This window comes from Mustela nivalis (assembly GCF_964662115.1).
Source record: "Mustela nivalis genome assembly, chromosome: 16".
Taxonomy (NCBI): Eukaryota; Metazoa; Chordata; class Mammalia; order Carnivora; family Mustelidae; genus Mustela; species Mustela nivalis.
The window spans coordinates 66164973-66189688 of NC_139035.1; the positions used below are offsets into that span (position 1 = coordinate 66164973).

Below are 24716 nucleotides of genomic sequence, written 5' to 3' on the forward strand. Positions count from 1 at the left end.
GATTTGTTTTTGTTTTTGTTTTTGTTTTTTAAGTAGCCTCAGCACCAAACGTGGAGCTGCAACTCATGTCCCTGAGATTGAGAGTCGCATGCTCTACCAGCTGAGTCATTCTGCAAACTTCTCTTACCTTCCTCTTCAGCAACTTCAGCCCAGCTTATATAAAGCTCAAAAGGTTTTACATCTGCTTTAACCCTTTGACTTTGTGGAGCTCCCATCATAAAACACACTTTGACACCAGACTGACCAAGTGTGTCTGTACTAGGACCTCATGTGACACCGAAGCTTGTATGAATTTAAGGTAAGGAAGCGGTTTCCATTTGAGAAATGAAGAAAATGTTATTTGCATACTAGCAAATGCACAGCTTGGCATTTTCTGAGAACCCAGGCACGTCCTGGCAGACGTGGACCACCAGAAGGTGGCCACCAACATCGGAAATGGCACAGCTACCAGCCCGAAAGACAAGGGCCATGTAGGAAAGTAGCCACATTCACGTTTTGAGAACACCAGCAAGACCTGATTATTTTACTTCCTTTTTCTAATTCTGTGGGCCTTATCTGAGTACTACTCTCTGGCCGTCCTTCACAGACGGGAGAGAAGCCTGGCTTCTGGTAAGATGGGCTTTCCCTGCCATCGGCCGGACCAGGTCCCTGTGCTTCTGTGGCTGCTGCTGCTGATCCTGGGTGAGTAGGGGTCAGACTGGGACAGGGGCCCGAGTCTTAATGTCAGCAGGTGGAGGGAAAGCCAGGGGGCTTCTATCTCCGCTTCCCCTTGGGCTTCAGACACGTAGCAAGAGGTGGAAAATGAACAGAGCTGGGTTTCCAGGAAACCGAAAGACTCCGGAGACCTGGCCATCCTTTGTGGCACCTTGGCTTCCTGCCCGTTTCCTTTCTCACCTCATAGGAAGCTTGGATTTTTCTCTCTGCGAAACCACACCTCTAAACGCCCCGAGAAACAGTTACTGCCCACACGGGTGAGGGGAGGAAGGTCTGCGGAGCAACATGGCTCCTTCCTAACATTTTAAGCCAATATTTAACCAGAGAGTGAAAAAGTAGGGGGAGGGATGCCCAGGTGGCTCAGTCGTTAAGCTTCTGCCTTTGGCTCAGGTCTTGATCCCGAGGTCCTGGGGTCAAGCCCACATCCGGCTTTCTGCTCAGCGGGGAATCTGCTTCTCTCCCCCTCTGTCTTTCCCCCTGCTTGTGCTCTCTCTTGTTCTCACGCTCAAATAAACAAAATCTTAAAAAAATAAATAAATAAAAGAAAGGAAAAGTAGGCGGAACAGTGCCCAAGAAGTGAGGAGGAAGGGGGAGATAAAGCATTTCTCCAAGCCCTTCTCTGCCTCTGCTCTGCCCAGTTCAGGCCAGAGAAGAGAGCATGAGCTACTGCGAGCAGAGCAAGGAGGCCAGGGGTGTGGATACGAGCCATTCACGCTCATCACAGAAATCAGAGGCTGCATTTTTGTTTGGGGGCCATGGGAGGTACGGAATATGCAGAAATAAATGGGAGGGAAAGCCCAAGAAGGGGCTGTGGCTGGGTCGCTGGGAGTTTCTCAGAGTCTAACCAAGGGTTGGAACCGTGTCACCTCATGCTAACCTTTAACCTTTGGCTCTCTCACAGCTCCCGGACGAGAGCAATCAGGTCAGTCTTCCTTTCCCTCTCCCTCCTGCTCTCTGGGCATTGGTTCTTCCAGCCAGCATGCCTGTCCCTGTAAATGGGGGCTGAGGTTGTGCCAGAATGAGTGGTGCTGCCACTCTGGGGTCACACCTGTCACCATGGCCAGTGAGCAGAGCCTCCTGTGATCTCTGCAGCCTTCAGTCCTTTCCCCATCAGTGCAGGGCAAGGAAGCATTTGCAGAGGCAGGAGGCTAATGTCCAGAACCTTCCATCTGTCTCCTTTTTTCCCCTGAGGACCATCCTCCACACCCGTATGTTCAAGCTAGAGCCACCATCAAAGGACAGAAAAGCAGCTCCTATTCACAGAGGAAGTGCTGCACCCGAATCTTCATACACTCCGAAGGGAGCTCATGCTGCTGTCCTGCTTCCATTTCGGGTCCCATTTGTCATTTGCAATTTTGTGTACAAAGGGGATTTCTCAAGCAGCCCATGCCTCTCCATTCAAATTCTTTATGTCCCTTCATCTTTTATTGTGTCTGACTTAGAGTGTAGACAAAAGATGCCTTCTCCATAGAATCTCAAGTCAAACAAAGTTTAAAAATATTGAAAGCAGGAAAAAATATGTTGTCCATTACCTATGAGCAACCAAGTAGGAAGTGATTGTTCAGAGTCTAGAGACTACATCCCAGGCCCACCTGTACCTTGACAGGAATGCACAGGACAAGAACATTTTAGAATCAGCCACCTTCAGAGGCCCTCATAGTGCGTGCCCAGCTACACATTCCATCTCCCAAGCTTTTCAGAACCCACCTCAGGGACCTGAGACCTCTCCCTTATGGCACCCACCGGCCCACTTTTGGCCTATGAAAAGGGTGAGGAAGAGCAGGTTCTGCCCAGGCATGTCCCCCATTTGTATCTGCTCCTTCCCCCATGGGAATCGGCCACCAGCAGTTTGGGACCTCCCCTGGGTTCAGCCTACCTCCCATTCACCTTCACCTGCCTGCACCTTTCTCTTTTCTGTTTAGGAACACTTCCAAAAGCTTTTCTTCTCCTTGAACCTCCATGGTCCAGAACCTTCAAGGGAGAAAAAGTGAAACTCACCTGCAAGGATGACGATTCTTGGGTCCAGGGATATGTATCTTGGTATAACAATGGGATTTCCTTGGGAAGTAGACCTGGAACAATCCAAATAGACAAGTCTGGATATTACACATGCAAGACCCCAAGATCTTCCTTAAGTGACCCTGTGCGTGTGGAATTTTTATCTGGTGAGGAAAGAAAGGGGCGAGTCTCTGAAATCAAGCTGCTGGGCACATGTCTGAAGGCTGGGTGAACCCAGGGAACACAGACAGTGTTGTAAGCAGACATGAGGCTATTTGATGAATTTGATCCTAGTTGGGAGAATGAGGAGATAGGGCTGTGGAGGACAGCACACTGTCCATCTCCTCCACCCAGAGACATGTCAGGAACCCAGAAGCCACCAGGCAAGAAGGGACTTGGGTCTAAAGGAAGATATGGTAGAAAATTGCTCTTTTAATGATACATATGAGGATCTCTTAAGTACATTTTCTGAAAAGCAGTTCACTATCTAGGGCAAGAGAGCATTAGTAGTGGGGCCACATGGAAATGGTGGTGGAGGACATTCACCAATGTGTGCAGGGCCATAGCTCTTCCCTCAAGGGCAGAAGAGAGAGTTTGAAGAAAGAAACAGATGGAGTATGTTTGTTCACTCTTTGCAGACTGGCTGATCCTCCAGGCCTCACACCCTGTCTTTGAAGGAGATGATGTAACTCTGAGATGCCTGGGGAAGAAAGAAAAAAAAACTTATGAAGAGACTTTCTACAAAAATAAAGAAGAAATGAGACGTCAATCTCAGTCAGAGGTCACAATACATTCAGTCTCCATGGACAATAACGAATATCATTGTACTGCTTCTAGGGAATCTTATTGGGGCTCATGGACAGAAACTTCAAAAGCTTTAAAGATCCAAGTTCAAGGTAATGGCTATACTCCTGTGGGTAATAGGTCTTGACAGAGAAACTGTGTGGGGATCAAAGAGGGGCCTTCATGAGAGGCCTCTTCTGAGCATCCATGGGAAGGAGGTGAGAGGTGGTTCCATCTCCATGGGTCCCCACCTTCTGACATTGTGCTGAGAACACAGGTGTCCCTCTCTAGGAGCTCGGAGTCTCACTGCCCTGGGAACTGTTTTTGTGCTTCTCTATAGAGCTGTTTCCACAACCTGTGTTGAGAGCCAGACCTTCCCAGCCCACTGAGGGAAACCCAGTGAACCTGAAATGTGAGACCTGGCTCCCTCCACCAAGGTCATACATTTGGCTTCGGTTCTGTTTCTTCAAAGAAGATAAGGTCCTGGAACCTGGTTGGAGCAACTCCTCAGAGCTCCAGATCCCCACCATGTGGAGTGAAGACTCAGAGTCCTACTGGTGCCAGGCAAAGACAGCGACTCCCCATATCATTAAACAAAGCCTGCGATCCCAGATACATGTACAGCGTGAGTGTCTGTGGGGCAGAGGGGAGGGGGCAGAGAGCAGAGAATTACCTCTCTTGCTCCCTGAGATAGTGAACATGGCAGAGAGGAGCTACCAGCCATCCCACTATCCCTTTCTCTTAGGTTCAACATTGGCCTAACTTCCCTATAACATTCTCTTCCATCTAAGTTAGGTAATAATCATTATTGATCACTTGCTGGGTGTCTAACCTGTGAGGGCCACAAAGACATACAGGGTACATTCTATAGTGGGTGAACAGTTAACAAGAAGCACCAAAGACCACATGCAGTCTGTCTGTAGAGGCCCTTTGGGGTGTCCATGTGTCAATCAAAAGTTGTTCCAAAATAATCAGAAAAGAGAAAGATAAACACAAACTGAAATAAAGAAGAAGGTGGGGAGGTGGTGCTGAGACTGGAGGAGGCTTGGAGGATGGAGAGGGGTTTGGGTTCTGAATCAAGTCACTTCAGGATACAAAGAACCTTCCCTGTTCTCTTTCTTTATGGTCCATTGATGCAACAGAGGTGCCTTAGAGATAAAGGTCCGTAAAATTTGACTGTGGTCAATGTTAGGTTTAAAAGAAGATAGACATTACCCGAGGACAGAAATTGTTGTGTGTGGGGACAGGTAATGTTCCCTTCATAATAATGTACAATTCCCTATCTCCCACTTTGGACCCCTGCCTACTGTACCTGTTGCTATTGGCTTATACGTGGCAACACCAGCCTTCTCCTTGGCCCTGTAGCACCTGCCTTTGAGACCTTCTCAAATTCTCCTCTGTCCTCCTAGGGATCCCTGTGTCTGATGTGAATCTAGAGATCCAGCCCCCTGGGGACCAGCTGATTGAAGGAGGAGATATGGTCCTTATCTGCTCAGTAGCCAAGGGTACAGGGACTATCGCATTTTCCTGGCACCGGGAGGGCACGGAGAGAAGTTTGGGCAGGAAGATGGTGCGTGCCCTGTCAGCAGAGTTGCGGATAGCCGCAGTGAGGGAGCAGGACGCTGGGAGGTACTACTGCTCAGCCGACAATATTCAAGGCCCCATCCTCAGTAAACGGATCAGAGTCACACCAAGAAGTAAGTTCCTCGCTTTTTCACTCAACCTTGTTCCCAAGCCAAGGTTTAGTTTCTTTGTCAGCCAGAAGGATCTTCTGAAGAAGGCAAGGAAAAGAGGTGTGAAGATTTAAATGCCAACCAAGGAATGGCAAAGATGGAAGGTAAGGTGAGACCCTCTCTGACAGCTCCTGTCTCACTCAGTTCCAGCGTCCCACCCCATCCTCACTGTCAAGACACCCAGAGCCCTGGCCGTGGTGGGGGACGTGGTGGAGCTTCGCTGTGAGGCCCAGAGGGGCTCTCCCCCGATCCTGTACCGGTATTACCATGAGGACGTCATCCTGGGGACCAATTCGGCCCCCTCTGGAGGAGGAGCCTCCTTCAACCTCTCTCTGACAGCAGAACATTCTGGAAACTATGCCTGTGAAGCTGACAACAGCCTGAGGGCCCAGCGCAGCGAGGCAGTGACGCTCAGTGTCACAGGTAGGGCTTGTCTTGATCCCAGGTCTATATTCCTACTACTAAATTATGCTGGATGTTTCCTTTATTATCTGGTATACATTCTCAATTAAAACTGCCAATGAACTATGTTTCCTCCTTCAGTTCCAGTGTCTCGCCCTGTCCTCACCTTCAACCCTGCCGGGCCCCAGGCTGTGGTGGGAGATTTGTTAGAACTTCGCTGTGAGGTCCAGAGAGGCTCTCCCCCAATCTTATACTGGTTTTATCATGAAGATGTCATCCTGGGGAACACATCGGCGCCCTCTGGAGGAGGAGCATCTTTTAATCTCTCTCTGACCACAGAACATTCTGGAAACTACTCCTGTGGGGCTGACAATGGCCTGGGGGTCCAGAGAAGTTACATGGTGACACTCAACTTCACAGGTATGTTGGAGGTACCTGAGTTTCAGATTACAGTTAAGATCAATAAAATATTTTTCCTACAGACTGTGCAAATTCTACCATCAAAGAGTTTTTGAACATGCACACAAAGGCTTGGGGCTTCCAGAGATTGTGTTGATTTCATGGGGGAAAGAAAGGGAATAGATTTCAATCTTAGATGCTAACAACCATGGGCCATTATTTTGAAAATTACCAATTATAGTGGAGATAATTCAAATGGAGGAATTAGAACCTGGAAGAAAACTGTCCTGATAGATCTCTATTCCCCACCTACATGTTGTCTAGGTCAAAAAGACTTGCCACCAGAACTCAAATACAGGTCTTCCCATTTAGGGCTTTCCACAAGCAAAGTAATCCATATCACTGTGGGCTTCATTGGGTGCCTGCTAAGTGTGTCCGGCCTTGCTGCTACTGCTTATTTGGTGAGTTACTTCAGGACCCAAAGGAAATCAGGTGCGTGTCTATGTGTTACCCTCTGATGTGACTTTTGCCATTGCTATCATAATTTGAACTTGTGTAGTGCATTCTCTTAAGATGATTATTCTCTTCCAAATAGTAAACCCTCAGTTCTACTCACTGGCACCTGTAGGCAACAGTGACAAAAAGGCAAGTTGTCACTCCATGTGTTTAATTTGAGATTTAAACTAGGTAGCAGAGTTTTGCTTCTAATTAAAAATTAGAAAGGTGTTTCTTTGCCAATCCACCCCCAGTTCAAAGCTTACTGAGAACAAAAGGAATAATATTAAAAAGTCTTTCATTTGTAACAACAAAAGATGGGTAATAGCCATGGTGCAAACCATACATTCTGAAATATATTTGGGTGCCAGTCAAATATTGTGAAATTTGGAAAATTAATATGGATGCTGAGAATGAAATGAAATGGACTCTGAAAAGCAATCTGAGGGTTTTGAAGGGGAGGGGTGGGAGGTTGGGGGAGCCAAGTGGTGGGCATTATGGAGGGCACGTATTGCATGGAGCACTGGGTGTGGTGCATAAACAATGAATTCTGTTACGCTGAAAAGAAATTTTAAAAAAAGAAATTAAAATTTCAGTTTTTTATCATTTCAAGTACATAGAAATACAATTTATTTTTTATGCTTATCTTATATCTTGCACCCTTGCTATATACATATTTATTAGTTCCAGTCTCTCTTATAGATTCCATCAGATTTTTTACGTAGGTGATTCTGTCATCTGAAAAAAAAGATAGCCCCGCTCCTTCCTTTCCCATCTGAGTTACTTTTATTTCTTTTTCTTGCCTTATTGCCCTGGCTAGAACCTCCTGTACAATGTTGAATACAAGTGGTGAGAGCACATATAGCATATCAGCATAGCAGGTCTTGTTGCTCATATTAGGGGAAAGTATTTGTCTCTCGTCATTTAATATGGTAATGTTAGCTTTGGATTTTTTGGTAGATGCTCTCTATTAGGCCAAGGAAGTCCCTACTATTTGTAATTTGCTGAGGATTTTTATAAGGAAAATCTTTGTCAAATGTTTTTTCTACATTGATTGAGATGATCATATGATTCTCTTTTCTAGTCGATTGATACGGATTTTGAATATTGAATGTCAAAACAACCTTGCATTTTTGAGGTCAACGTCACTTGATCATGACTGTTGAATTTGATGTGGTAAAATTTTGTTAAGAATGTTTACAACTACATTCATGAGGGATACTGCTTGGTAGACTTATTTTCTTATTATATCTTTATCAGACTTGATGTCAAGGTAACACCCATTTAATTACCACTTCTAGTATTTGTCATTCCTTTTTGTGTCTCCATATTTCCATATGGTATCATTTTCTTTCTGCCTGAAGTACATTTCACATTTCTCAGAATATAGGTCTTCTGGTGAGCTTGACTGGTCGTGTTGCTAAAGTCTATTATATCTGTAATGATTTTCTACTTGATCTATCAACTATTGAAAGAGGGGTATCGAAATCGCCAACGCTAACTATGGATTTAGCCATCTCTTCTTACAATTCCATCAAGTTTTGCCTTTGGTATTTTGAAGCTCTTTTATTAGGTGCATAAATGTTTGTAATGGTTTGTGTTTTTGGTAAAATGATCAGCTTATCCTCGTGAAATGATATTTTTATCCCTGTTAGTGTCATTTACTCTGAAGTACTCTTTGATATTAATGTATTAATAAAGTACTGTTAACATGTATTCTTTTTTAAAAAATATTTTATTTATTTATTTGAGAAAGAGGGTGAGAGAGATAGCAGGAGAGGCGGGAGGGTCAGAGGGAGAAGCAGACTCCCCACTGGGTGAGGAGACTGATGAGGACTCGATTCTGGGACTCCAGGATTGTGATCAGAGCTGAAGGCAGATGCTTAACCAATGGAGCAACCCAGGTTCCCCTAACATGGTATTTCTTTATCCATCTTTTCACTTGTAACCTATATAGGCCCTTATATTTAAGGCATCTTTTTTATAAATGCATAGCATATAATTAATTGTTGCTTGTTATCCAATATGACAGTCTCTATCTTTTAACTAAGGTATTTAGATCGTTTATATTAATGTGATGATAAGATTAGATTTAAAGTCTATTATTTTGCTATTTATTTTCTATTTGTTCCATCTGTTCTTTGTTTACCTTTTCCTTTTTTCCTACCTTCTTTTAGACCAACTGAGTATTTTTTATGATTCCATTTTTCCCTCTGTTGGCATACTAGGTATATAATTCTTTGTTTTGTTTACTTCTCTGGTTGTTTTAGCATTTCTAATATAGATAGTTAAATTACCACAGTCTATCTTCAGGTGCATTCAGTTACTTCATATATAGTGTAAGAATACTACTGGGGCACCTGGGTGGCTCAGTGGATTAAAGACTCTGCCTTCGGCTCAGGTCATGGTCTCAGGGTCCTGGGATTGAGCCCTGCATTGGGCTCTCTGCTCAGCGGGGAGCCTGCTTCCCCCTCTCTCTCTGCCTGCCTCTCTGCCTACTTGTGATATCTCTCTATATATATATCAAATAAATAAATAAAATCTTTTTTTAAAAAAGAATATTACTATTATAGGGCGTCTGGGTGGCTTGGTCAGTTAAGCATCCAGCTCTTGATTTTGGCTCAAGCCATGATCTCAGGGTCATGGGATCAAGCCTCCCATTGGGCTCCACACTGAGCTGCAGAGTCTTCATTAGATTCTTTCTCCCTCTCCCTCTGACTCTCCTCCCACTTGCTTTCTCTCTAAATGAGTAAATAAATAAAGAAATAAGTGAAATTTTTTAAAAAAAGGATATTCCACTCTGCACTCCATTTCTTCCCTCCTAGCTACAGTGATATTACTTTTGTATACAGTCACTTACCTGTTAGTTATTAAGTATAATTTAAGAGACTTACGTATAATTTAAGAATTTTGCATACTTACTTAAGTAGTTACCACTTCTGATTTCCTTTATTTCTTTTTGTATCTTCAAATTCCATCTGGTATTACCTTCTTTCTGCCCCAAAGATTTCTTTTAACATTTCTAATAGATGGGTCTGCTGCTGATGAATTATTTCAGGTTTTATATAGTCTGTAAAAGTCTCTGTTTTGCATTCATTGTGAAAGATGCCTTTGCTGTTATAGGATTATAGGTAGAAATTTTTTCTTCTTTACATATTTTAAAGATACTGCTTTACTATCTTCTTGTGTGCATTGTTTCTGACAAGAAATACACTATCATCCTTTGTTCTTCTGTGACTGCATTTTTTTTCCTCTCTAACTGTTTTTCATGGATCAGGGATTCTTGAAATAATGGACTTTTTAATTCAGTGTCTTGGGTGCCTGTAAGGTTTCACTACTTTATATTTTGGAATTACTAAAGCTTTTCTTTCTGTCTATCTCTCACTTGGCATAACATGACACTTCCTTTTCTGTCAGGCCAAATGCTTTTGTTCTCCCTTTCTTAGGCCTTATACTGAAAATCAAGCAAGCAAACAAAGAAATAAAAAGAATATTTGGATCTCAATGTAATGAAAAAACTTACATATATTTTTCTTAGTGATGCTGATCAAGCATTTTCTCCTTACTCTTTTGTCTTCAGGTCAATCAATGAGCCTCTGTCCTATTTCTTTGCATGAAAAATGGCACCAACGTTTTATAACTGATTTTTTTTATTAGTTCATTGTTTTATTAACTTTTTTAATTTTTTATTTTTTATAAATGTATAATATATTTTTATCCCCAGGGGTACAGGTCTGTGAATCGCCAGGTTCACACTCTTCACAGCACTCACCATAGCACATACCCTCCCCAATGTCCAAAACCCTACCTCCTCTCCCAACCCTGCTCCCCAGAGCAACCCTCAGTTTGTTTTGTGAGATGAAGATTCACTTATGATTTGTCTCCCTCCCAATCCCATCTTGTTTTCATTTATTCTTCTCCTACCCCCTTAACTCCCCATGTTGCATATCCACTTCCTCATATCAGGGAGATCATATGATAGTTGTCTTTCTCTGATTGACTTATTTCACTAAGCATGATACCCTCTAGTTCCATCCACATCATCACAAATGGCAAGATTTCATTTCTTTTGATGGCTGCATAGTATTCCATTGTGTATATATACCACATCTTCTTTATCCATTCATCTGTTGATGTACATCTAGGTTCTTTCCATAGTTTGGCTATTGTAGACATTGCTGCTATAAACATTCGGGTGCACATGACCCTTCGGATCCCTACGTTTGTATCTTTATGGTAAATACGCAGTAGTGCAATTGCTGGATCATAGGGCAGTTCTATCTTCAACATCTTGAGGAACTTCCATGCTGTTTTCCAGAGTGGTCGCACCAGCTTGCATTCCCACCAACAGTGTAGGAGAGTTCCCCTTTCTCTGCATCCTCGCCAGCATCTGTCATTTCCTGACTTGTTAATTTTAGCTATTCTGACTGGTGTGAGGTGATACCTCATTGTGGTTTTGATTTGTATTTCCCGGATGCCGAGTGATATGGAGCACTTTTTCATGTGTCTGTTGCCTACCTGGATGTCTTCTTTGCAGAAATGTCTGTTCATGTCCTCTTCCCATTTCTTGATTGGATTATTTGTTCTTTGGGTGTTGAGTTTGATAACTTCTTTATAGATTTTGGACACTAGCCCTTTATCTGATAGGTCGTTTGCAAATATCTTCTCCCATTCTGTTGGTTGTCTTTTGGTTTTGTTAACTGTTTCCTTTGCTGTGAAAAAGATTTTGATCTTGATGAAATCCCAATAGTTCATTTTGGCCCTGGCTTCCCTTACCTTTGGCAATGTTCCTAGAAAGATGTTGCTGCGACTGAGGTTGAAGATGTTGCTGCCTGTGTTCTCCTCAAGGATTTTGATGGATTCCTTTCTCACGTTGAGGTCCTTCATCCATTTTGAGTCTATTTTCATGTGTGGTGTAAGGAAATGATCCAATTTCATATTTCTGCATGTGGCTGTCCAATTTTCCCAACACCATTTATTGAAGAGGCTGTCTTTTTTCCATTGGACATTCTTTCCTGCTTTCTCAAAGATTAGTTGACCATAGAGTTGAGGGTCTATTTCTGTGCTCTCTATTCTGTTCCATTGATCTCTGTGTCTGTTTTTGTGCCAGTACCATGCTGTCTTGATGATGACAGCTTTGTAATAGAGCTTGAAGTCCGGAATTGTGATTCCACCAACTTTGGCTTTCTTTTCCAATATTCCTTTGGCTATTTGAGTTCTTTTGTGGTTCCATATAAATTTTAGGATTATTTGTTCCATTTCTTTGAAAAAAGTGGATGGTATTTTGATAGGAATTGCATTAAATGTGTAGATTGCTTTAGGTAGCATAGACATTTTCAAAATATTTGTTCTTCCAGTCCAGGAGCATGGAACATTTTTCCATTTCTTTGTGTCTTCCTCAATTTCTTTCATGAGTACTTTATAGTTTTCTGAGTATAGATTCTTAGCCTCTTTGGTTAGGTTTATTCCTAGGTATCTTATAGTTTTGGGTTCAATTATAAATGAGATTGACTCCTTAATTTCTCTTTCTTCTGTCTTGTTTTTGGTGTAGAGAAATGCAACTGATTTCTGTGCATTGATATTATATCCTGACACTTTACTGAATTCCTGTACAAGTCCTAGCAGTTTTGGAGTGGAGTCTTTTGGGTTTTCCACATATAGTATCATATCTGTGAAGAGTGATAGTTTGGCTTCTTCTTTGCCGATTTGGATGCCTTTAATTTCCTTTTGTTGTCTGATTGCTGAGGCTAGGGCTTCTAGTACTATGTTGAATAGCAGTGGTGATAATGGACATCCCTGCCATGTTCCTGACCTTAGTGGAAAAGCTTTCAGTTTTTCTCCATTGAGGATGATATTTGTGGTGGGTTTTCCATAGATGGCTTTGATAATATTGAGGTATGCGCCCTTTATCCCTATACTTTGAAGAGTTTTGATCAGGAAGGGATGCTGTACTTTGTCAAATGCTTTTTCAGCATCTAATGAGAGTATCATATGGTTCTTGTTCTTTCTTTTATTAGTGTATTGAATCACATTGATTGATTTGCAGATGTTGAACCAACCTTGCAGCCCTGGAATAAATCCCACTTGGTCATGGTGAATAATCCTTTTAATATACTGTTGAATCCTATTGGCTAGTATTTTGGTGAGAATTTTCACATCTGTGTTCATCAAGGATATTGGTCTGTAGTTCTCGTTTTTGATGGGATCCTTGTCTGGTTTGGGGATCAAGGTGATGCTGGCCTCATAAAATGAGTTTGGAAGTTTTCCTTCCATTTCTATTTTTTGGAACAGTTTCAGGAGAATAGGAATTAGTTCTTCTTTAAATGTTTGGTAGAATTCCCCTGGGAGGCCGTCTGGCCCTGGGCTTTTGTTTGTTTGGAGATTTTTGATGACTGTTTCAATCTCCTTACTGGTTATAGGTCTGTTCAGGTTTTCTATTTCTTCCTGGCTCAGTTGTGGTAGTTTATATGTCTCTAGGAATGCATCCATTTCTTCCAGATTGTCAAATTTGTTTGCATAGAGTTGCTCATAGTATGTTCTTATAATTGTTTGTATTTGTTTGGTGTTAGTTGTGATATCTCTTATTTCATTCATGATTTTATTTATTTGGGTCCTGGTCCTTTGTCTTTTCTTTTTGATAAGTCTGGCCAGGGGTTTATCAATCTTATTTATTCTTTCAAAGAACCAGCTCCTAGTTTCATTGATTTGCTCTATTGGTTTTTTGGTTTTGTTTTGTTGTTGTTGTTGTTGTTGTTGTTTGTTTGGTTTCTATATCATTGATTTCTGCTCTGATCTTTATGATTTCTCTTCTCCTGCTGGGTTTAGGGTTTCTTTCTTGTTCTTTCTCCAGCCCCTTTAAGTGTAGGGTTAGGTTATGTACTTGAGACCTTTCTTGTTTCTTGAGAAAGGCTTGTACCACTATATATTTTCCTCTCAGGACTGCCTTTGCTGTGTCCCACAGATTTTGAACCGTTGTGTTTTCATTATCATTTGTTTCCATGAATTTTTTCAATTCTTCTTTAATTTCCTGGTTGACCCATTCATTCTTTAAAAGGATTCTGTTTAGTCTCCATGTATTTGGGGTCTTTCCAAATTTCCTCTTGTGATTGAGTTCTAGCTTCAGAGCATTATGGTCTGAAAGTATGCAGGGAGTGATACCAATCTTTTGATACTGGTTGAGACCTGATTTAGGAGCAGGAAGTTCCATGTGCACTGGAGAAGAATATGTATTCTGTTGCTTTGGGATGAAATGTTCTGAATATATCTGTGATGTCCATCTGGTCCAGGGTGTCATTTAAGGCCTTTATTTCCGTTGATCTTTTGCTTGGATAATCTGTCCATTTCAGTGAGGGAAGTGTTAAAGTCCCCTACTATTATTGTATTAAGGTGATGTATCTCTTTGATTTTGTTATTAATTGGTTTATGCAGTTGGCTGCTCCCACGTTAGGGGCATAGATATTTAAAATTGTTAGATCTTCTTGTTGGACAGATCCTTTGAGTATGACATAGTGTCCTTCCTCATCTCTTATTATAGTCTTTGGCTTAAAATCTAATTGATCTGATATAAGGATTGCCACTCCTGCTTTCTTCTGATGTCCATTAGCATGATAAATTGTTTTCCACCCCCTCACTTTAAATCTGGAGGTGTCTTCGGGTCTAAAATGAGTTTCTTGTAGGCAACATATGGATGGGTTTTGTTTTTTTATTCATTCTGATACCCTGTGTGTTTTGATTGGGGCATTTAGCCCATTAACATTTAGGATAACTATCAAGAGATATGAATTGAGTGCCATTGTATTGCCTGTAAGGTGACTTTTACTGTATATTGTCTCAGTTCCTTTCTGATCTACTACTTTTAGGGTCTCTCTTTGCTTAGAGGACCCCTTTCAATATTTCCAGTAGAACTAGTTTGGTGTTTCCAAATTCTTTCAGTTTTTGTTTGTCCTGGAAGCTTTTTATCTCTCCTTCTATTTTCAATGATAGCCTAGCTGGATATAGTATTCTTGGCTGCATGTTTTTCTCATTTAGTGCTCTGAATATATCATGCCAGCTCTTTCTGACCTGCCAGGTCTCTGTGGATAAGTCTGCTGCCAATCTAATATTCTTACCATTGTATGTTACAGACTTCGTTTCTCGGGCTCCTTTCAGGATTTTCTCTTTGTCACTAAGACTTGTAAATTTTACTATTAGGTGACGGGGTGTGGACCTATTCTTGTTGATTTTGAGGGGGGTTCTCTGCACCTCCTGAATTTTGATGCCTGTTCCCTTTGCCATATTAGGGAAATTCTCTCCAATAATTCTCTCCAATATACCTTGTGCTCCCCTCTCTCTTTCTTCTTCTTCTGGAATCCCAATTATTCTAATGTTGCTTTGTCTTATGGTGTCACTTATCTCTGGAATTCTCCCCTTGTAGTCCAGTAGCTGTTTGTCCCTCTTTTGCTCGGCTTCTTTTTTCTCTGACTTTTGGTCTTCTATATTCCTAATTCTTTCTTCTGCCTCATTTATCCTAGCAGTGAGAGCCTCCATTTTTTATTGCACCTCATTAATAGCTTTTTTAATTTCAACTTGGTTATATTTTAGTACTTTTATTTCTCCAGAAAGGGCTTTTATATCTCCCAAGAGGGTTTCTCTAATATCTTCCATGCCTTTTTCATGCCTGGCTAGAACCTTGAGAATCGTATGACTGATATTTTAAAGCTATTTAGTATTTTCTTAAATAACATTACATGTAAATTAAGTCCACATATCATTTTTTAAAATATATATGAAAGGAATAAGATCACTAAGCTTTATGGTACTCATCATAAAATGTATCACTCATTTAAAGCCTATTATATGCGATTTTGTAGTTTGTCTATTCCCAGTTATTCAATAACTACATCTCAGTTCAATTCAGTCAATATTATTATCGCCATATTAGAGATGAAAAAATGGAGATATTTCATAAGTTATCTTTCCAAACTCGTGTATCTATTAAGAGTCAGAGTTGGGGCTTACTTGGGGTTCTTCCTAACCTTTGACTCCATACTCTCTCCACTGTACCTTTGTGACTTAAGGAAGACTGGTCACATCCCCTACTTTCAAAACTACTTTTCTGTTTTATCACCTGTATTTGAGTCACTTACTAATTAAAAACATACTGGAAGTGCAGACATTAAGACCTTGCCAATGAAGTTAATAATGGTCAAAAAATAGATTGTTCAGCCATACAGCAACCGGCACAGGGAAGTCAAGATAAGCAACAGTCATTTTATGTGATCCATGAGAACAGAAACCCAGGTGGTTCTGACCTCTCAATCTAGAGGAAGTCTTGTTTTAAACAGCAAACTCAGTAAGAAACTCCGACAGTCTACCAGTCAGAGGGTATCGACTTCCTCATCTCACAATCTTCCCAACTTCCTTCTCATTGTCCATCAGCCTGCTCAGGGAGGAGCTCAGCCCTTTCCACTATTTCTGTCTTTCTTTTTTTTTTTTTTAATTATGTTATGTTAGTGACCATATAGTACATCATTAGTTTTTGATGTAATGTTCCATGATTCACTGTTTCTGTAGAACACGCAATACTGCAAGCAACACGTGCCCTCTTTTATACCCATCATGGGACTAACAACCCCACCACCTTCCCCTCTAAAACCCTGTTTTGTTGCTACCCTGTGACCCATCAATTGTACTGCTAAGTATTTACTCCATTTTTTTTGAAAAGAGAATTCTGTCTGCTCCTTCAGGCTGAGTGTATCCAACCCATTACCAAAGAGAGTGGTAACTGTATTAACTCTGTGACTGAACTGCCAAGATGAAAATTCCAGTAATGTAATTTGCCAGATACTTGATATCTGGCAGGCAAATTAAACTCTCCAAGCACTGAGCCCAGAGTGAAGTACTAAGTTTCTTTGTGGTCATAACAATACTACTTACCAATTTGGTGGTATCCATGTAAACTGCTCAGTGCCAGACCAACCCATACCTCTTCAGTGATATTAACCTATGTCATGTAAATAACCACCTTCTGGGTCTATTCTGTCTTTTGCAAATGAAGAGATAAACGGACTTGCAGACACATCCTGGAACTTAGCTCACCCACCCACAAGGGAGGACAGTGGCTGTTGACTGATACGAATCGCAATTTCTCTAAGGAGCTGTCACACAACTCTAGTTTAATTCATGGTTTGCAGACATCAATAATTTTTGATGAGAATGTTTACTTGGGGTAATACTTCATGGTGTCTAAGCCCAGTGAGACAGATGCAGAGCCACAGTTAAACAGGCAGTGGTCAGTAGTGGGCTCTAGGAGGAGTCCTGCATTGGGGCAGGCCAAAAGGATTTCAGTGTCTCACTGATGATAGAAAACTGCCATATTTTCAAGGCTGGTGAAGGAGCCTTCCAGATTAGGTTTACCTGTAATCACCTATTATACAATTGTTAACGTGCCCCCCCCTTTTTTTGGTCCTCAAAGTATATACTTTAATGCGTTCAGTTGCTGAACCAAACTTTACTGAATATTGTCAACATTCTAGCCACTGGGCAAATAAAAATAATTGAGACGAGGTTGCAGCCTCAAGTAACACCCTTTTTCATGATGGAGAGAGTTGGAGGGAAACCTACAAATAGGTAATTGCCATCCAGTATGGTGATTGTAATACTGCAGATTTCCATGTATGTGTAGATAGGTCACTTTAGAGCTCGCTGGCCCCAGGGAAAGCCCTGGAGGAGGAAAGATCAGTTGGAATCAGACAGATGAAAGAGAAGAGGAGAAGGGGTGTTGAGAAAACAGTATGTACCCAGCTGATTGGGTTCGCAAGGACCACAGGTACAGATACATCCGAGCTGGTTATGGGAGCCATATTTATTCACATGGTGTAGGAACTCTGTCTCTGGTCTCCATCTCCTGGGACTGTGGCCAGGGCAGAGAAGAGGAAGAGGGGAAGCACTGGGCCCAGAGTGAAGTACTAAGTTGTCCCTCTTGTGCTACTCAGCCACACCTCCTTAGAGTGCATGCTGCTTTTACTGACTGAATAAGTATGATTCTGGGCAACCATCTTTCCAGACCCCACCCTCCTCATCAGTAATATGCCATTGGCGGGGTAGAGCCTGATGTTCTCTAAGATATGCCATGGCTGAGACCTAAAATGAATCTGATTTCCCAGAAAGGGCATTCTGATGTGGAGCCCACTACCTACACAGCTCACTCATGATCACTGATCTTCTGTTTTTCAGGAAGACTTCCTGCCACTGGAACACCCAGGTGAGGTCTCGTTTCGTATGCTGAGAATATTGTCATGATCTATTCATACCCACAAGACAGGGCCACAGGGTTATATGTACATTAAAAAATACTTGACTGGATTTCCTATTAACATTTTAAATTCTTACAAAATCCAAACATGTGATTCAGAAAGCCACTTCCAGCCATATCTTTGAATAATACTCACTCAGACCTCAGCATACCCAGCATACCCAGCATACCCATGTCACTTGCTCTCCTTGTCACTCTACTTCTTCAGATGTGCCCTGGTGGAGAGCTGACCACGCCCACCCTAGTGGCGTCCTCTGTCACAGGGCTCCACCTCAGACCTCATTCCTCCACCACACACTCATTCGGGACATAATTATTAAATGCTGGCAATGTTCAATTCACAGTATTGACTGCAGAAGAAAACAGAAGTGGGGGTTAAAAAACACTCTTTTCCCAGAGATCTGTCAGGGAATCTTACAGGAAAGGTAAATGATTGTGATAAAAGCTGGAATATTGAAAGGGACCTTTTAAAAAAGATGAAGGTCACGTTCCAGGGGGGGTGCGAAAGTCTTTGTGCATCAGTGTTTAAACATTTAAGTGTTTGAGAACAATAAGAAGTTGGGCAGATCTAACTGTTTACCGAAAAGACCTTGAGACTCTGCACTTTGACCCACTGACTTTGTGTCAGTCGTCCCTCACTGTCACGCTGTCTTGGGCCGCACGTCGCGTTGCACACACCTTCTGAGTTCTCTTGAGAGAGTCATGCAGACTCAGGGTAGGCAGTCATGATATTTTAAAGAATATTTTATTTACTTATTATTTGAGAAAGAGCTTGAGTGAGCACGAGCAGGGAGAGGGCAGAGGGAGAAGGAGGGAATGATCAGAGAGAGAATCCCAAGCAGGTTCCACACTGAGCGTCGAGCCTGACACAAGGCTCAATTTCAAGACCCTAAGATTATGACTGATACCAAAATCAAGAGTCTGACTCTTAACCAACAGAACCAGCCTCTTTACAGGGACCACGCTGGGCTCCTCATGGACACTGGTCTTCCTGAGACTCGGTGTGATCCACAAATCCTTCTCGCCCTGTGTCTCCCCCTGTATGTCCCAGTTACAGTCCCAATGAGCATCAGGAGCCTTCCTGGTCTGGACCCTGCTCCACAGACCCGCACACGCCCCCCCACTCTGAGCCACCAGCCGTGATGGAGCCGCAGCCAGTGTACAGCAATGGTGAGACTTCCTAAGTAGCCCAGGGCCCCAGGGATGAACCAAGGTGGGAGGGGAGATTGAGCAACTGCCCAAGACTGAGTCACACTCAACTTGAAAATGACACTCCTGGCACCGTGTCTGAGACAGAAGATGAACTTAGTAGCTTAGAAGAGTCTAGAACGTGGGCTCTTGGCTGGAGCGAGCTATCATCTCCTCTCCCACAGTAAATCCTGGAGATGACAACCTGGTGTATTCCCAGATCTGGAGCAGCCAGCAAACAAAGGGGAGTCCAGGTAAGAGGCCTTCCAGATGTATGTATAGATGCATGTAGTGGGGAGATGAGGCAGCCATGTGTGAGGGGATCCACGAGGGGCCTCTGACCAGGCCTCGCAAGTATGAGTGGGCCACGGAAGGAAGGCATCATCTGCTCCCACACTGCCACCCTATGTCTGTGTCCCTTCCCTTGGACCCTTGTGCACTGCCACTGGACCCCACAGACTCTCTGAGGACAGACACTAGTGTTTCCACGAACTTACCAGTAGCACCCAGTGTGGTACTTAGGAAACTATGGGTCTCTTCAAATACGTTTTAAAAGAATGCATGACTGCTAATTGCTAGTGTCAGCCTCGCATAACCTAATGAGTAGACGATCATAATTCTCCCAGACGGTCTGATTTCTAATCTCATCCTCCTCTGGCCCCCAGACACGGTTTCCAGCACGATCCCTCTGAGAGGCCCTGCCTATCACACCCAGGCTTGGATTCACGGCCTTCGTGACCCTTCCTTCCAAAGCTGGACCCTCGCTTCCCCCTGCTCTTCGGCCCCTCCCAGAGCTCTGGCCTCACTCCAGCCAAGCTGACCCTCCCCATCTTCCTGCTCACACTGGGCTGTTGCATGCTCTGGCGATCATATGTCTCATCGGCCTGAAATGCCCTTCCCCCACCTGGTTTACCCAGTGACCCCTGCTCACATGTCAAGACACAGTTCAGGTGCCTCCATGAAACGTCCCCCCAGCCCTCCCTGTGTCCAAGCCTGGGAGGATGGGTTAGCTTCTGGCAACAACAGCTCATTCCGTATTTCCATCTGGCGCCCATCCTACTTGTTGCATACATCTACACATCCATTGTTCCTCTTAAAAATTATAGGCTCCTTGGGTACACGGGCTGAGTTTGTTTGTTGCTCCTCTGTCCTTGTAGCTTAATAGAAGGTCATTGTTTACTGAATACTTACTAATAAATGAATGAAAGAGATCCAGAGGACCCTTGGAAAGAGAAGAAACACACACACTGCTTCACCGCAGATCTTCGTTGGGAATTTGTTCTGTAGTCTTAGAATGCCAACCCCCTCTCCAGCCTCCACCACTTTCCCCGTGTGAAGCAAAGCCTGTGTTCCACTTTCTCCCAATCAGTGCACACACAGAGGTCCTGAACGGGGGCGGGATGGAAGCAGGGGGACCGCTTGGCTGGGGCGATGAGCAGGGGAGAGACAAGGAAATCATCAGGAGAGTCACTCTGGGCATTTGGTGGGCAGGGGAAAGGCTTTATCAGTGTGTGGGGGTGGAAAAACCCCACAGAGCAAACCATCAAGAGCCCAGTTGCGGAAGGGAGATTTCGAAATGCGTTGTGAGTGGGTTGTAAGTTGGAATATGTCACCCACAGACTAATGCTGTCTTCCCTCTTCCCATCCAACAGCACGTTCACCAAGGACACATCGGAGGAATGAGGTGGGTCACGCTTTCCGCCTCCCTCTCGCAGAGCTCTCCTCCCTCACCTGTGCTTAGGTGCTCACTGTTTGTGGGATTTCCACCAGGAACCTGCAGTCATCTATTCGGAGTTGAAGAAGGCACAACCAGAAGACACTGCAGGGCAGGCCCATGAAGATCCTGCAGAAAACTATGAGAATCTCCCATGTGCACCATCAGCTCTGGACCACTAGCCCCCTACCCAGAGGGGCCCTCGAAGACCCTGGGAGCATCTGATACCTTCCCCCTGTTCTCCACAAGCATGCTTCTCCTTCCATCCAGCAGACTGGGTGAAGGTCCCTGTCCCCGCGCCCCCCGCGCCTGAGTCTGCGTGTTCTCTGGGAACAGAATGGGCAGCATTTCGGTAAACACCGCATTTCTACACAGTAGAGACACATGAAAGCTGGCAGGTGGGCCTTCCCCTCCCATGTCCATGGAACAAGGAGGAAGGGCGAGTGGTCTAGCCAGGATCACAAGAGTGCTATCACTACCATGTGCTCCGAGTGCCGAAAGCTTTGACCGCATCATTTCTGCATGAACAATTGAAACACTTTGTTTCCTCTTCTAGATGGACAGGTGGTAAGTGACTGGTGATGATGATACTAATGAAGAGGATGACTACAGATACAGGACACACACCAATCTGCTCAGAATTGGGGGCCATCACCAGTCTTCCTCTCCCCCAGATCAAACTCTCCCATACCTAGGGCAGTCAAGCTCCACGGTTTGGTTGTTCAGCACCCACTATTTGGAGGCTCCAGGGATCAGCACCAACCCTGGAGGCCCAGGAGAGCCGGTGACTCTCAGGACTCAGATGGCAAAGCCTCGTGTCTCTAGGAGCCCACGTGGCCTGAGCCAGCAGAGGAGGGAGCAACGCAGGCAGTCAGTGGGCCCACGGGACAGACCCCTCCCATTGCCCACCGATTCCCAAATAATTCAAGAACTAAGCGTCCACCACGGGAGAAAGCATTTAAAAAGCAGGCCATCTGTTCCTAGGTCTCCAGAAAAGCGGCAGAGTTGCTTGGAGTGGCTTTTATTTACGTGAATAAGGGATTTGTCACCTGGGGTGAGACTGAACTTTCAATCGCTGTAAAAACGATAGGCCGTCGCCAGCTGGTGCGTTCACTGAGGACTGGTGTGCTTCGGCTGATACACGCCATGGACAACGTTGATTTTACACCTACCTGCCCTGTTTAGGACTTCAAGTAAATAACACAGCAAGGCTTTGCAAACCTTTGGAATAGCAAGATAAAAAGAACAAAGTGTGTTTCAAAGATTATTCCTTTCCCTGTGAATGTCAGAATCCTGGGTAAGGGGAAGTGCAACATACAGCAAAGCTTAATCCAATTTGAGGTGTTAATCTTAGCCTCATGAGCTTGGCTGGCAAGCTAATTGGCTGAGGGGGTGGGGGAGTGTTGTCCTTCCTAAAGAGGGAATATTTATTTTTGTTATGAAAGAGTGACTTCTATGTCCTGTTTCCATATTAACAGGTACAAAATGTTCTCCAGAATGTACACCTGGCCTTTAGAGACGGCAAAAAATCCAGGTGTAATCTGTGTTTATGCTTAAATTTGGCCCCAAATGCCTCCCAACTTTGGGTTCCAGGAAGAATAGAGCCATATAGGGGGAGAGGGACATGCCACAAGGTCCCAGCTGTGGGAAACCCATCTAAAAGAGTGGTGACAAAAGGCAAAGTCCCCAAGGGAGAGAAGCAGCATCAAGGCAGCATCCCAGGGCCAGTAAGAGCCATTCTGCAGGAGGGCATGTCAGACACCAGGATGGCAGCCTCTCACGTGGGCAAGGTCCATGATGCCAGTGAAAGATGGGGACAGCATGGGGCTCTCTGGTTCTCAGAACAGTTCTGATGGGGTGCAGACCCTCTTCCCAGAACTCTGTATCCACGTCCTCAAACAGGGCAAACAGCACCCGTCAGCAGCAAAGGAGAGGCTAAGGAAGAATTGGGAAAATATCCAAGAGGACGTCATGTTTCCAGCTGGTCAGGAAGGTAACATTTAAGACCTCAAGATTTAAGACATGACTATAATTTCTTTCTTTACATTATATTTATTTATATATTTACAAATGTCTGGAAGGACAATTTAAACACAATAAATCACATATATCTGAAGTATACCATTTCATGTTTTGGCAGATAAGAAACCAAGAAAATAAGAAACCACCACAATCAAGATCCCAAACATCTCCTTCATTCCCCAGTGTTCTCCTGTCCTGAGGAACACATTTTTCCCTCCACACCATCTCCTGCCATCACCAGATGTTTTCTGTCACTATAGATTAGGGTGTATTTTCTAAAGTTTTATGTAAATAGCACCATACAGCATATACTCTTTTGTGCTTGGCGCCACTCACTAAGCAGAAGAATTTGAGACTCATTCACATTGTTTCAAATAGCCACAACATAGTCCTTTCTATTGCTAAATAATATTCCATTGGATGTGCTATATTTTTATTATCCATCTATCTGTAAATGGATATTTAAAATTGTTTCATTTATCATTAATTGAAATAAAATTACTATGAAAATTCACATACAAGTGTTTGTGTGGACATGTTTTCATGGCTCCTTTGTAAATACCTGGGAGTAGAATTGCTGACTCACATGTAGATTTATGTTTAAGGTTTGAAGAGGCTTGATACTCTTTTCCAAAACATCTGCACCATGTCACATGCCCACGAGCACTGACTGATAGCTACAGTAGTTCCACACCCTTGTCAACACTTAGCATTGGCAATCTTGAACTTTAGCCACTGCAAAGAGTATGTATTGTAGTGTAGTGTGATCTCACTATGGCTTTAATATCTCTGCTGATCCATGATGCTGATTCTCTTCTCATGTCCTTATTGGCTCTCTGCATATCTTCTGTGAAGGGTCTGTTCACACCTTCCACTTCTGCAAGAGTTTGGCATCTTTAGTTTTTTATTCTGGTCTGATTTACAAGTTGTAAATATCTTCTCTATGTCTGTAGCTTGCTGTTCATTTTCTTAATGATATTTTTTGAAGAGCACAAGATTTTAGTTTTGAAAAAGTACAATTTATCAACTTTTTAATTTTATGAGCCTACTTGTGTTTCCTATCTAAGAAAGTATACAATGAGGTCAAAAATATTCTCTTCTACTTTTTGCTAGAATTTTTACAGTTTTCACATGTACATTCAGGTCTATGCACCATTCAAAGTGCCTTTTTTTGATATATGTATAGGGAAAGTATTCTTTTTTTTCCTGTGAATATCCACTTGTTCCAGCACCATTTGCTGAATAAGCATTCTTTTGCTTCTTTTTTAATTTGAATTGTTCATCTCTTACCCAATTATTGGAGTTATTTATGTATTTAGGATATATATCCCTGTGTCAGATATATGTTTGGCAAATATTTCCACCTGATTTGTGACCTGTGTTTATATTCTTTTAACTGTGTCTTTCAAACAGAAAAGATTTTTTTTTAAAGATTTTATTTATTTATTTGAAAGACGGAGATCACAAGTAGGCAGAGAGGCAGGCAGAGAGAGAGAGAGAGGGAAGCAGGCTTCCTGCGGAGCAGGGAGCCCGATGCGGGGCTCGATCCCAGGACCCTGAGATCATGACCCGAGCCAAAGGCAGCAGCCCAAACCACTGAGCCACCCAGGCGCCCCCAGAAAAGATTTTTAATTTAATAGAAATTATTTACCATTTTTTCTCTTATAGTTCATGTTTTGTATAGCCTGTTTCAAAACTATTTGCCTAACTTAATATTATAAATATCTTTTTCACATTTTCCTCTAGAAATTTAACAGTTTTTAACTTATCTTATATTTAGATATGTGGTACATAGCAAGTTAATTTTTGTATACAGCATGAGGTAAGAGTTGATGTTGATTTTTCCCCATACAGACATCCAGGTATTTTGCCACCATTTCCTTAAGAAACAAAACAAAAACAAAAACCCTACCTCTTTCCCATAGAATTACTTTATAACCTTGTCAGCAATCAATGGGCCATATCAATGTTAGCC

General features: G+C 43.0%; 1 protein-coding gene across 23 annotated transcripts; it reads left to right on the plus strand.

The window, feature by feature from the left end:
• The first annotated feature begins 1 nt into the window (after position 1).
• Positions 2 to 23255, plus strand: FCRL3 (Fc receptor like 3). 23 transcript variants are annotated; one of them, XR_014304022.1, is made up of 16 exons: positions 2 to 298; positions 587 to 681; positions 1616 to 1636; positions 2637 to 2879; positions 3351 to 3608; positions 3836 to 4120; positions 4905 to 5192; positions 5373 to 5651; positions 5772 to 6050; positions 6354 to 6521; positions 17739 to 17766; positions 18869 to 18987; positions 19191 to 19259; positions 20658 to 20689; positions 20776 to 22601; positions 22641 to 23255. XR_014304022.1 is itself a non-coding variant. In XM_082703156.1 (15 exons), the coding sequence occupies exons 1-15, from the start codon at positions 288 to 290 to the stop codon at positions 20899 to 20901; spliced, it is 2301 nt and encodes a 766-aa protein (XP_082559282.1). In that variant the 5' UTR covers positions 2 to 287; the 3' UTR covers positions 20902 to 23255. The 23 variants fall into 23 exon arrangements, 9 of the variants coding, with proteins under 9 accessions (XP_082559282.1, XP_082559277.1, XP_082559278.1 ...); XR_014304023.1 differs by having other exon boundaries at positions 6402 to 6521; positions 20776 to 22712; positions 22860 to 23255; XR_014304024.1 differs by having other exon boundaries at positions 6402 to 6521.
• The last annotated feature ends 1461 nt before the right edge of the window (positions 23256 to 24716 follow it).

Excerpts from the sequence above, each read along its gene's own strand:
- FCRL3 (XM_082703156.1), top strand. Across the intron at positions 4,121-4,904 it reads ATCCCAGATACATGTACAGC|GGATCCCTGTGTCTGATGTG; the intron begins GTGAGTGTCTGT and ends CTGTCCTCCTAG. Across the intron at positions 18,988-19,190 it reads GCAGCCAGTGTACAGCAATG|TAAATCCTGGAGATGACAAC; the intron begins GTGAGACTTCCT and ends CCTCTCCCACAG.